The following is a 12,823-nucleotide window of genomic DNA, read 5'->3' on the forward strand; positions in this document are numbered from 1 at the left end:
TGATTACCAAAGCTGCATATTATAGCTTTAATTTAGCTTGTATTTTTATAGTATTTTGTTCCATATGTCTTCATGTTGGTGTAATTTCGCCACTTTAAATCTGACATTTCTGCCTGTGATCCGTAAGTGCAATTCAGTTTAAAGAGCGACCTCACCGATTTTCAACTTGCTCTCTATGGCTTTAGTTTAGTGTGTAAATGTACATTAATGCTTTTAAACTTCCCTCTGACTACACTATATTAAAATATTCCTCTGCTTCTTTCTGAAAAACTCCCTCAGGTGACATCACCCGGAGGAGCTTATCATGATCAGGACTTCAGAGGCATCTGGGGGAGCTTTGGAAAAGCAGGTTGACCAAAATCTGTGAATAAAATGCATTAAATTGATCGGATTTTCTCAACTAAACCCCCTGCTATGACTATAGTTGCGAGTTCAAGTGATGACAACGATGAAAACGCTGATAATTCACTAGTGTACATTGAAATAGTAGCAGCAGGGCTTCAGTATTTTCCTACCAGCTTCTTGAGCTTAGAACAAAAAAGGCAGCACGACGCATTCACGAGCCGTCGCGCTGTCTCTGCGCCTTTAAGACGTGTTTTGACTCCGCACGTGCTTGCCTTATATGGGAAGAGCAGCACGTTGACCGACAGTTACCTCCGCCGCTGCTCCGCTGCTCTGCTCCGTTTCGAGCTGCGCTATAAAAGCCTGCTGGAAGAGAAAAAAAACAGCCTTATCAGACGCGGAGACGTTGAGTGCGGGAGCACCGTACTGTTAGAGGAATACTATTTAATCACCACTTTATTTTATTTTCTGGAGAAGGCTTTGCAATTTATGAAAAAAGAAGGAGTGGATATTGACACTGTTCACGATCGAGGTTGGTGAGTTGGAGTTCGGTTTTAAGTTTATTGTGGATTTGATTTTCTTTGTGTTTGGAGCAACAAAGAGATGTTCAACCTTAACGTTATCACATTAGCAAGTTAAGACATTTTTTTCAAGTCACTGCTATGTTCGTTTATGGCTGGTTATGTTTTCTTGATGGTTTAACCAAAATAAACGACAAAAATATATAACGGACAATTTGGGTGTTGAATGCTAATTACTTTTTATGTGGCAAAGTTAGAAGTTAGAAAAGAATCCCTGTGCGCTAAATTGACAGTATGAAAATGGCAATGCAGTTTTTCTAACATGACAAGAATGTGTCCCTGGCTGGTTTTTGCTCTTTTATCGTGTAGCCTTTGTCGGTGAGCAGGGCTGATGTGAAGTTTACAACTGTCGAATACATCGTTTCCGGTGAGCTGGTCCAATAATAAAGGCCTCTTTTTTGCAACGTCTGTATGTGATGCAGGTAGTCAATCCACAATAGCAAAATAACTACAATGAAGTTAAAAAACAACTCCTCTCTTGTTATGGACTACATAATGAAGATAAATGACATTGTTTTTGAAGCTGACAGGTGAGCATGATTACCCGGTGAGAGGTATTCTTAAGTCACCTTTGTTTTGCAGCCAAATGGTGAAAGCATCCTCGCCGTGTTGGAAACTCGGTGTGGCAGGCTTTACACTGCTGTGGGTCAGCATCGCGAAGCACAATGACCGACAGTAACCTCAGTTAAGATATCGGAACAATTAAATTAAACACAACTCACATCCGCGAGCCACACGATTAATTCTGACAGTATTTATTATAATAGCGACATTGGGTCGCAGTGCAGAGCCCCATCTTTATGACAATATCTGCTACTTATCATTTCATCATTTCTTTTATTTTTAAACTTTTTTCCGGGAATGTGCAGTGCATATTCATTTATGGCCGTACATACAGTTTAGGTGCAGCGTCGACGAAAAGCAACTGCTTTCTGTTTTGATTCGTGGTATGAAGAAGCCAAAACGTGTCTTTCATGCAAAATACTCGATAGTCAAATCGTATGTTTCGCCATATCATTCATTACATTTGCTAATTTTCTATTTAGAATGAATTGTCAAGTACATTTAGAAAACAAGGGGGACAGTGAAGCTGAGAAGAAAAATAATCCATGAGTGCGATGACACGTGAGTGAGAATTGATGGTAAACAAGTAGAAAAACAAAGCTTTTTGTGTGACCACTTGAGGCGCCCTTGCTCTGCACCATTTCATAAGCTGGGCACAGGCCATGGTATTTCTGTATGCGATAGGATTTCTGTATGCGATATTTCCATCTAGTGTTGACCAAAAAACTAATAAATAAATAATGTGGATCAAACGAGTGGAGATACTCAAAACATCCATAGAACCAACCTAATGCAAGTAAGAGATAGATCGGGTCTTTTAATATATTATAAACATGGTATTATCTGTAATTTCATCCAGAATTATGATATAATTAGGAGGAAAAGTGGAAAGTTCTTTCAATAGATGTCACATGTAGCAGTGGTGCGCAGTATGCAGTGTTATCCATCGAGCATTGACACATTCAGCCACATTTCATTACCTGCATGTAGGCAGCTCTTTTCCCTGATTAATTGAATAGGGTTGGTATAGCAGCATAGTGAATTCCATTTAAGGAAAATAAATCAATCCTACTTCAAATGTTAATTTGGGAGTAAAAAAAGATTGTACCAGATTGCATCATCATAAAAGTGTTGTTTTAGGGTCGAGTTGAGTATTGCCTCCTTTTTAAATCACCTAAGTTCTTAGCCTATTAAATGGTCAGATGTGTTGTGTATAAATACCTGGTTATTTGTAGTAAGTCTACAGCAGGCATTTACAATATGGGCTGTGAATGCTTCTATCAAACCAAGTGAGAAAACAGATGAACCAGTACAGCAGTTAATGTTCATGGGTCAGTCTGTTGTTTGTTGATACCAAAGTTCCTGTTGGTTTTTATTTCAACATCCCAAACATTCCAGGTGATTTACTTAATACAGCAAACATGTGGTAAATGTGGGGAAAATCCTTTCATGAGAATACAGAGTGGCCTTCTGAGCTGAGTTCCATTATATTTTCATGTGTTGTGAATCAAGATTATTTTTTATTAAGGAGTTGAGGGTCTCTGTCTTGAAAAAGTGACATTATTTTAGGCCTTCGTAACCTGATGTCTGTAAACAGGATTACAAATTTAGCTATATATTAATATCTCCGTGATTCTAATTGAGCACATCAAGCAGATCATAAAAAGTATTGGTCTTTGTGCAAAAAACATACACAAGTACATAACTAGAGCAAGTATTTTGTGCATTTTGGTTTTCATCCTGGAGTTTGTTGTGTAAAAGATGGACTGGGTGGTATGATCTGAGCATGTTACATAAAAGTCTGAGCACGAATCCAAGGACCTTTGAATCCGCTAATAGAATAAACAAATAGCCATGAAAAAGTCTGTGTCCACATATGTTTTTATATTAAATGAATCGCAGGCCATTTAGTAAACCTGACAAAGCTCAGTCGATCACTAATGAGCGTCTAAATACACTAGGTTTTTATCACATTACTGTGAGAAAAACCACTAATGCTGTTTAATAAAGCAGTTGTTTAATTTAGATTGATGTGATGTTTTATTGTAATTTTTACATTCATCACTGTATTGTGTGTGATACTAAGGTGTTATTAGTGTGAAAAGTGCACCCAAAAAAGGATTACCAATGCCTTTCATCACTCAAAAACTGCCCACCACCCACTCATCATTCTAGCTTTACTGTGACCTTTGGACAGATTAGTCTACATCAAGTGGACCTTAGTCTGCAGTTGTTAGCAGCTTTCCTCATTCATCAGTCAGCTTCATATTTGTTGCTGTACTTTAACATATTAGCCAAGTAATGCTTGTTTCTCTATGCTTTGTTTCCTTTGCCGATTTTAATTGTGAATTTGTTTAGAGATTTGACTTCTCATTTCCTGCTGTGGCATCAGCTGGATGTCAGAGCCACATTTGCTGGACGTGTGTGCCCTTAGTCATAGTTTGTTGATGTAATTTCTTTCTGTTCTGTTTTCACATCCTTTTTGTGCGTCAGTGTATGTGGGAATTAAATTTTTTTTCTAAATCCTACAGCTGGACTGTAGGGGTTAGCTAGTTGACTGTGATTAATCTCCTTTTCATAGTGAAGAAAGTGCTATGTGTGCTATTTTGTGGGTGCTGGTTTTGTCTGAACAAGCAGGAGCTGACCCTCTGTCTTTGTCTTTTTGGGTTCAAAGCGAGGAGCTGGAGCGTGCTCAGTGAAGTTGGGAAGACAGCAACATGGCAATCTTCACTCAACTGGGTCTACTGCTCTGGAAGAACTTTACCTACAGAAAAAGACAGACTGTAAGTAGGATAGCTTCAAATTACTGCCTGATATGAATATTTGTTTTTTTTTTGTTTGTTTGTTTTGGTCACGATTCTTTCTCAGAACAAAGGTTTTCACTTTTCACTGAAGTCTACATTATCATGTCTTTAGTCTTATGTAGGCCATTAGCTTGTAATGGACTTTCCACCTATTTTAAGTGAAAAGCATTATAGGGAAAAAAGGACAAATCACTTTTTGTTTTATGACTTCATGTATACTTTCCTCTTAGTGACTTTTCAAGTGAGTTGATTTTGAATCAGAGATATTTCCAGTTCTAAATGATAAGTCATAAAATCATTACAAAGGTTTTATACATGTTCATACTCTACTCATTAAAATGCAATGATGAAAACATTTACAGATAACTGAGTCAGTCATAGATGAATACACATTTAAATGTCAGATTTATTGTTCATTTACAACCCTGTGGTGGCTAATTCCCAAACCCTCAAAGTCATGTAAATTCAATTCAGTTCAAAGCTGTAGTATTTAATTTTGAGAAAAAGAGGCTCCAACTGCACACAGTTAAGTCATTAAACAGAAACATCTCCTCAAAGTGACACCTTTGGCTGCTTGACTTTCAGTCCAGCAGTTTCCAACAAAGGGATACAGTCCATTTTCTGAGACAGCGTCTTTATTCTTTATCCCCATGCTGCATGTCTGCCATGTTGTTCAAGGCTAAAACGCAGGCAGCTGAGGCACAGAAGCCATATGGAGCAGATGGACTTGCCCAGAGTTCTCTAAATGCTTTGTCTCCCCTCATTAACCCATATACTGTACAAAGAACAACAGCTGAAAGCCCCTCCACATAGGCAGTTTATGATTATGTGCTCTTTTCTCCTCAACAGAAGAGATTACCTCAGTTGAAAAAAACTCAAACTAAATATGAAACAACTCTGTGTTTAAAAAAGTATTAGGCACAAAATGAAATTTCCGACTGTTATTAGATGATTAACTTATCTATTTCATCTTTTGTATGTCTCATGCATATGAGACATTGTTTGGTTAATATCTGTCATCATCCCTTTTGTCTTCCTTTCTTAGATCCAGCTACTGATTGAGATTGTCTGGCCTCTGTTCATCTTCTTCATTTTGATCTCAGTCCGAGCAAAATATCCACCCTACGAGCAACGTGAATGTAAGCAGACAAGGAGAGAGTGAGCGTAGGAGGGATGGTGGTAACCAGAAATTCCTTCACTGAGCCTAGGACTCAGTGGAAAGAGCAAATCAAGAGATTGATAGAATTTGATAGAAACTGTCAATAAACAAAAGCAATACATGGCTTTAGTGTGTCTGCAATGAAGTATTTTATTGCTATTTCATAAAGTATGTGAGATTACATTTTATATAAAATGCATTACATTTTATATAAAGTGTAATGCTGTTGATGATCTTGAGTTTGGTCTTTATCCAAGTGTTGCCTCTTTGATTCTTGGTAGCATTAGCATATTAGGCATCCAAAATTTCCATCATACTTTCTTAGAAGGATCTGTTGGATCTGTCAATATTTGCACTGTGTGAACATATGATAGGATCTTCAGTTCCTGGAAAATAGAATTACAATATCGTTCTGCGGCAGAGCTTGTTTCTCAACTCTGGCCATGTTTTAAATTGGTTATCGCTGGTCGAAAACACAAAGTATGTTATCAGCAGTTCATATTAGTTTTTGAAAGGAAAGTCTCCAAGAGCTCCCTAAGAGATGTGTGTGATTATTTTGTTGACTAAAAAAACCTGTTCCCCATTTCATTCTAAATGACATTGTAAACTCCATGAACTCCTAAAAACTGTGCCAATCTCCTGACCCCTTCTGGGCCTCTATGTTTATCCTTTCATTCTTACAGCCAAGCTAGCTATGTCCTGTAGCTTATAGATGTACAGAAATGTTCTAGATATTTACTTTTCAGTTTATTAGACAGTTTGTCGTGGGAAGAAAAGCAAGGGTTTAGCCACAGAGTCTTTTGACTGTTGTTAAAGTTGTTATGATTATTCATAATGAAATACATTTTATAGATTTAGTATTGATTTCTTTTAGTTAAATAACTACATAATTCATAAAAGAATGACAAATACCCTAATCTTGTGTAAATAATATCTGTAAATTTCTGTTGCCCGTCTGTCTAATATTTAATTTCAAATATAAAACTAGTTCTAAACATGTATACATATCTTTTCCTTTCAGGCCATTTCCCTAACAAGGCTATGCCCTCAGCTGGTACTTTGCCTTGGGTACAAGGCATCATCTGCAATGCCAACAACCCCTGCTTCCGCAATCCTACCCCTGGAGAGAGTCCGGGGGTGGTGGGAAACTTCAATGATTCTATGTGAGTAACATGACCTTCTTATATATAAAGGTCTTCACTTAGAGCTAAAAGAATATCTAATTTTACTCATTCATTTTTTCATTGCAATCATTTTTATTCAAAATTCACAGAATGTATTTGTTTACATAATTTGAAAAAAGATCCTTTCAGTTTTTGAGTTCTCCAGGGATGTAATACTGTGTGGCTAATTGTATCTCTGTCTGCCATCATTGCCAGAATCTCTCGTCTGTTCATTGATGCCAAGAAGATCCTGTTGTACACGCAGAATGATAAGAGCTACGAGGGCTATAAGGGACTGCTGAGGGCCCTAAGGAAACTGCAAAAGAACACTGCCCGTAAGAACCTTTATGTCACTATGTACTTGTTTATTGATTCAGTAGTGCCTGAGTGCTCACCTTTTCTCCTTTGCTAGTATGCTCACATAACCAAGAGTAGCTATCTCCTACACTTTATTCACAAATTGCTGATAATGTCTCTGGGGAAATATTTACATTCATAAAAATGCACTTTATGTCTAGATATCTAAGTTCTTTACCCTAAAGTTGTGTATAGCTTGAATGATTGGAAATCAATAAATAAATAAATAGAAAATTGTGACACTTTGTGTTTAACTAGTGACTTGTTAAGTCATTTCTTACAGTCAGGCAGCTGATGCAACTGATATTAGCTCTAAGTCTTCACAGTGGTGTTGAAGGGGTTATGTGTTCCTTTCTAATCACAAAATGCCAGCCGTGTTGTGGCCATATCCCACATGCCAGGCGGAGTTGCAATTTTCTGTCTCTTATACAGTATTATATGCTAGTGCTGGCCGGATAATTAATGTGCTATCCTGCTACAGATTTGTCAGTAAAGCGCCAAGTTGTCCTGACTGGAATGGTTTCTGTCTATGAGGACAGGTCAAACGTTTGTTTATAGTAGTGGTGGCAGTTATTCAGCATAATCAGTTTTACAGAAACATCTAAACATTGTCTTAAAAGTTTATGGAGCAGTGTTTTTAAAAAGGAAGCGAGAGAGATAGTCATAATCATGACCTTAGTTGTTGTGTAGCAGTGAAAGACCATCTTTCTAATTTAATACCTTGCTGATGACTCCACTGTGCTGACTTGCTCAGTGGAGACTGTAAATAGAAAAGAGGGTCGTGCTGAACTTTGCATTTACTTTCCTTCACTTGTTTAGAAACCACACAAACACATCATTTTGCAGAGGATTTTTTAGCCATTACACTGACTAGAGAAACCTTTCAGGTCAACTGTGTTTACAAAGATAAGAAAGATGGAAACATAAAGGAAAAACATGCGTTGATATTGTGAAAAACGTGCAAGATAAAATTTTATAGAACAGAGTTCAGGAACAGTAAACACTGTGACACCACTACTGACCCCAGTTAATTGCTTTAGTGAAAGGAGGGAGTCTAATTGGGCGGCAATAGCTGTGTTGTTAAGACAGTCGTCCACGGACCACAAAGTCAGTGGTTCGATCCGTGGTCCTGGCTATATGTCGAAGTGTCTCTGGGCAAGACACTGAACCCCTAATGGCCCATCCCCCTCCCCAGTTTTGCAGTGCTGGTCTAAGCCCGGTAGAAATTGGGGAGGGTTGCGTCAGGAACAACATCCAGCGTAAAAAAAAAAAACTGTGCCAAATCAACACGTGGACAACGACCTGCTGTGGTGACCCTGAACTCACAAGATAAAACTGAAAGGACAAAAAACAAATACAAAAAAAAGGAGGGAGTCTAATTAGACTGTGCCATCTTTTTTTGTTGTTTCAAGTGTTAGTTAGTTAGTTGTTAGTTATGCACTGCTTCTGCATTATTTATTTCATACGTGTGATAAGTTATAATCAGTCCATTTACCTCCATGTAGAATTACAAGAGTATTAGCGTGATTTCACATCAGACTGAGGGCAAATTGTACAGTCCACCCTTCTGCTAGAAGCAGAAAAATCAAGGTTATTGTTGTTCCGGCTAATATCTATTCTCTTAGCTCAGAGATACGGTATATTATACAGTGTTTCCTACAGAGAACAGAACGGCCTGAAAAAGGAGAGAGATTACACATCAGTGCAGATAAAAAGATATATTGTATGGGCTATTCATTTTTAATTGTACACAGTTTGTGCATGTGTCAGTGTGATTGTATGACTGTTCTCTTTTTATTGTTTTCCTGTTTAGCTTCAAACCATCTTGTTAACCCTCTTATTACCATTATACACTGTGGCCGTTAGAACCCTGCAATGGGTCATTGATTGTTTTATTACATTAAACTTAACAGAGCTAGGAGTCTGCTTTTCTTTTTCATTTGTTTGTTTAAACATTTTTACTCATCTGTCCCATATTCCAGTCTGTATTTGTCTTCAGTCCAAGTTAATTAATAAATTGATGTACATTAGGTACAGTCATGTATGATGCACAAAACAAACAGAATTGTGCTTCTGGATAGATCACAGAGCCTCTCGTGTCAGTTTAAACAATTTCTGATGGTTTACACTAACAGGAAAGGCAGAAATGGAAATGTGAAGGATAGGGATGAATTGTTTGGTTTTAAAACTAGATAAATCATGTAGATAATGCATTTCTATGATCATGTCTAATGCATGTGTGCTGTATGCAATAGTACAGAATGACAGAAAAAGCACTGCGCATTTTAGCAGCCAAGTCAAATGACATTTTTGGTATACCAACTAGGTCAATAGATGAGGGATAAATATGGTCTAATGACCAGAAGCTTTTTATACACAGTAGGGTTATCTTATCTTCCACCTTGTCTTTTCACATAATCAAAGCTGAAAGTACACTTGCTTATGAGACGAGGATTTAACTTTTTTAGTCTTTCACTTCTTCATTTTATATCTGGCTGGCGGCTTAAAAAAATTAAATCTAACACACCAATCTTCATACTCTGTCAGCCATTTTGTTGGTTGATTTAAAGGAATGCAGCAGCCATCTTTTGTTGCCTGACTGCAAAGACATTCAGAAATGCCTCATACTTGTTATCCAAGTTGTGACAGATTAGGGAATATGTGGTTCAACAAACATCAAAGCCTGTTTGCGGACTTGTTTGACCAGTGATATCACTAGTTGTTAGGGTGTGTGATAGACGCAGAGCTTGCCCTTGTATCCGTCTGGCTCAAACATAGCAAAATCTATAGATAGATAGGGTTTGTTACTTTTACAATTATTCTGAAAACATCTCAGCTCCTGATACCCCAAGAGATTTAGACCCCTTAGGCAGTGCAAATAAAGAGGAGTGCACACAGATAGGATAAAAGAAGGAAATGAAATGCACATGCAAGCATCTTTGCTGATTACACAGAAAACTGGTCGGCTTTCCATTTTAATGAGGTTGCACCCTCTAGTCTGGTTGGTCCTCAAGGGCCTTTGGATACAATGCATCATGGGAGGTGCAACTTCCTACTGAGACACCGATTAGACCTTATTAGTACTCCCTGGTTGCACAGGTTGCACACATACACACAGAGGCACAGATGCACCGTTACAACACATACACACATGCACAGTGAGCAGGAATGGTAGGGATGTATGGTACACACAGTCAGTCAACCCGGATGGGAGAGCGATACCACACATTTGTGCCATTTGCACACAGAAACAGATTAATCTCTTTGACTTCCTCCCAAAGGATGTTCAGTTTAGTCGAAGCAAAGTGTTTCCTGTTTGTGGCGAGTGTCTCTGTCAGTTGATAGCTACAGTATAAGAGCCAGAGACTAGGAAAAATATTTACTGGAGAAGACGGGTATTTAAAGAAAGAGGGCAGGAGGGGGGATATTTTATAACAAGCAATTGTACTTAGTGCCAAAAACATAGAGCAAATAGTAAATGGAAAAAAAACATTGCTTTCAATTCTCCTTGAAATTTTTTTTTATCTTAATTATCTGTGAGAATAAATGAACATGTAAACTTCTTTGGAATAAGAAATGGCTAAGTCTGATTGAGGCAGTACTGCTACCAACCAAAATTATAGTCTTCTGTGGATGGGCAGTCTACAGGCTGCACGAGCTATTTCTGTTCTATCTGCATGATTCCCTTAACTAGTTTTGCCAAAAGTCAAGGTCAGGTTTCAACTACTGCATCGATGAAGAGTAAATAAAAATATAATTATAACTTAAAGTAGCTCAAGTTACCAGAAAAATAGGTGATAGAATGAGAGAGAACAAGGGTGGATGAGGATTAGAAAGACAGAGGAGAAGACTGGCCGGCAATTTCTGGACCAAAGTGGCCCTGTAGTAACTCTTGCTGAGTAAAAAACTCACAGTTGATGAGAAGTGAGCAGTGCACGCTCGTGTGTGTGTGTGTGTATTTGTCTGTGTGAGTGTGCGTGCAGCTGACTTTGGGCAGTGTTAGAAATCCTGTGACTTCTTTGGAATGCAACAAAAGTACAAAAAGTCCTCAAAGCGAGAGAGAGAGAGAATGTCTGTGTTTCACATAGATAATTTGAAGTAGGATGAATCATTTAACCCAGTTATGTATTTTTATGTCATATGACTGTGTCATTTTGTAATGGTGTAGTGTATGTATATATATTACTGATATTCTATTCTTGTTTTACACCGTTTAACATGGCTTGGGAAACAAGTGTGTGTTATTTTATAAATCATTTATAGTTGTTTGACCCAGAAGCTTCGTGTTTTTGTTTTTTCTTAAGGTTTCAAACTGAAGGACTTTTTAAAAGACAACGAGACCCTTTCCCACTTCCTGCATCACAATGCCTCTCTTTCTCATTATGCACTGAAGCAGATAGTCGAGGCTGACGTCAACCTAGAGAAGGTAAACTATTACATCAATACTTATTTTTCTTCATAAAATAAATCCTTCTCTCTCGTTCTTCACCATTTTCCTGGCCAAAATGTTGATATAAACGTATCAACTTGACATTTCCAACAAACAAATACAGCACTTTGTGATAGATTAAATGATTAATCCTAAGGAGACATCACTCTGTGTCACAGCTGTCCACCTGTATCAGCTGGTGAAAATGTCTCAGTACCAAAGCTGATAGCAGTATGGTATTATGTCATGTACAACCTCTTGCTTTAGTCCTTTTTACATATAAGATAATAATGCTCCCCTGAGCACATAACTTGTGCATAAATCCAATGACCTTGGCTCCTGTGGCCCAGCTAAGCCCTTAATACCCGGCAGAAAAATTGGTGTGGGTGGGGGTAGAGGGGAATAGAGGCTGCTGGGCACCAAAAAAATCACTCCCATCTGTCCCTTCCTTTTTTTATAACCAAAAAAGTTACATTCAGGTGTTGTTTTCTTTGACTTGATTTGTTTTTCTTGTATCTTGTATCACACTTTAAGCAACATACAGTACATGTGGATACACTGTAACAGTATCACATACATGCATTTACTGATTGAGCAATCCAGCTCACGTCAATAACACTTCTCAACCAATCCCATCACAACATTACCTCTGTGCAGTAGAAGGCTGGAGACACGTGGCCATTTCCTTGCCCCTCCCTTCCTCCAGTTTCTCCTCACGTGCAGAGATCTGAGGCTTAAAGACAAATTCACATCACACAGATTTTATTCAAGCCTTTCTTGACTCACAGATATAACTTGATCAGACGGTTTAGTATCAGTATCCATTAGTGTGGGAAGGTTGTTGGGAACATTATTAAAGGAGAGGAGTGAAAATTAAGGGAAGTTTATTATTGTTGTGCCCCTTGTTAGATGGACTGTAAGTCATTTATTCTACAGAAAAGAGATGCACCAGAGCAAACACAAAAATAAGATCTCTTCAGTCAAGGCTTGTTTTTAAGTCTCTATCAGATGATTAATATGGTTCCCAGCCTTTTAAATCTACTGATGTAAGCCCTGATTTATTTCCAGTGAAACAATTACTGGCTACAAAATGCACATAAACACATCCATACAAACATATTGACTCTGTCAGAGAAAACAGAGCCTCTGCAATGCTCTGATGTACCAGAAAGGATCAAAAGGATCTTTTGTTACTCTGCCTGCACAGGCACACTCTGTTTGGAAACAGACAAGAGAGGAGCATTGTAAAGGAAAAATATAGTTTAATTCATTAAAAAAAGAGAAAAATACATCACCAGATGAGAATTCCATGAGAATTTTATTTGAAATACACCATTTTTAAGAAAGCTTCACAGATGATATACTTGGCATGCTCCATAATAAAATTTCTTTCCCTCATGGCTGCTCAGAGAGATCTTTCTGTT

The 12,823-nt window shown here is 37.9% G+C and overlaps 1 protein-coding gene across 7 annotated transcripts in view; it reads left to right on the forward strand.

Moving 5' to 3' along the window:
- Window positions 1-717: 717 nt before the first annotated feature.
- Window positions 718-12,823, forward strand: part of LOC137123639 (phospholipid-transporting ATPase ABCA1-like) — a 35,101-nt gene continuing 22,995 nt past the window's right edge. For 4 of the 7 annotated variants that reach the window (XM_067497683.1, XM_067497689.1, XM_067497688.1 and 1 more), the window contains exons 1-6: window positions 718-878; window positions 4,162-4,270; window positions 5,337-5,430; window positions 6,472-6,613; window positions 6,830-6,948; window positions 11,275-11,396. In XM_067497683.1, coding sequence (XP_067353784.1) covers window positions 4,205-4,270; window positions 5,337-5,430; window positions 6,472-6,613; window positions 6,830-6,948; window positions 11,275-11,396 — 543 coding nt within the window. In that variant the 5' untranslated portion in view covers window positions 718-878; window positions 4,162-4,204. The other 3 variants (XM_067497684.1, XM_067497685.1, XM_067497687.1) reach the window with 3 other exon arrangements.

This window comes from Channa argus, chromosome 3, assembly GCF_033026475.1.
Source record: "Channa argus isolate prfri chromosome 3, Channa argus male v1.0, whole genome shotgun sequence".
Taxonomy (NCBI): domain Eukaryota; kingdom Metazoa; phylum Chordata; class Actinopteri; order Anabantiformes; family Channidae; genus Channa; species Channa argus.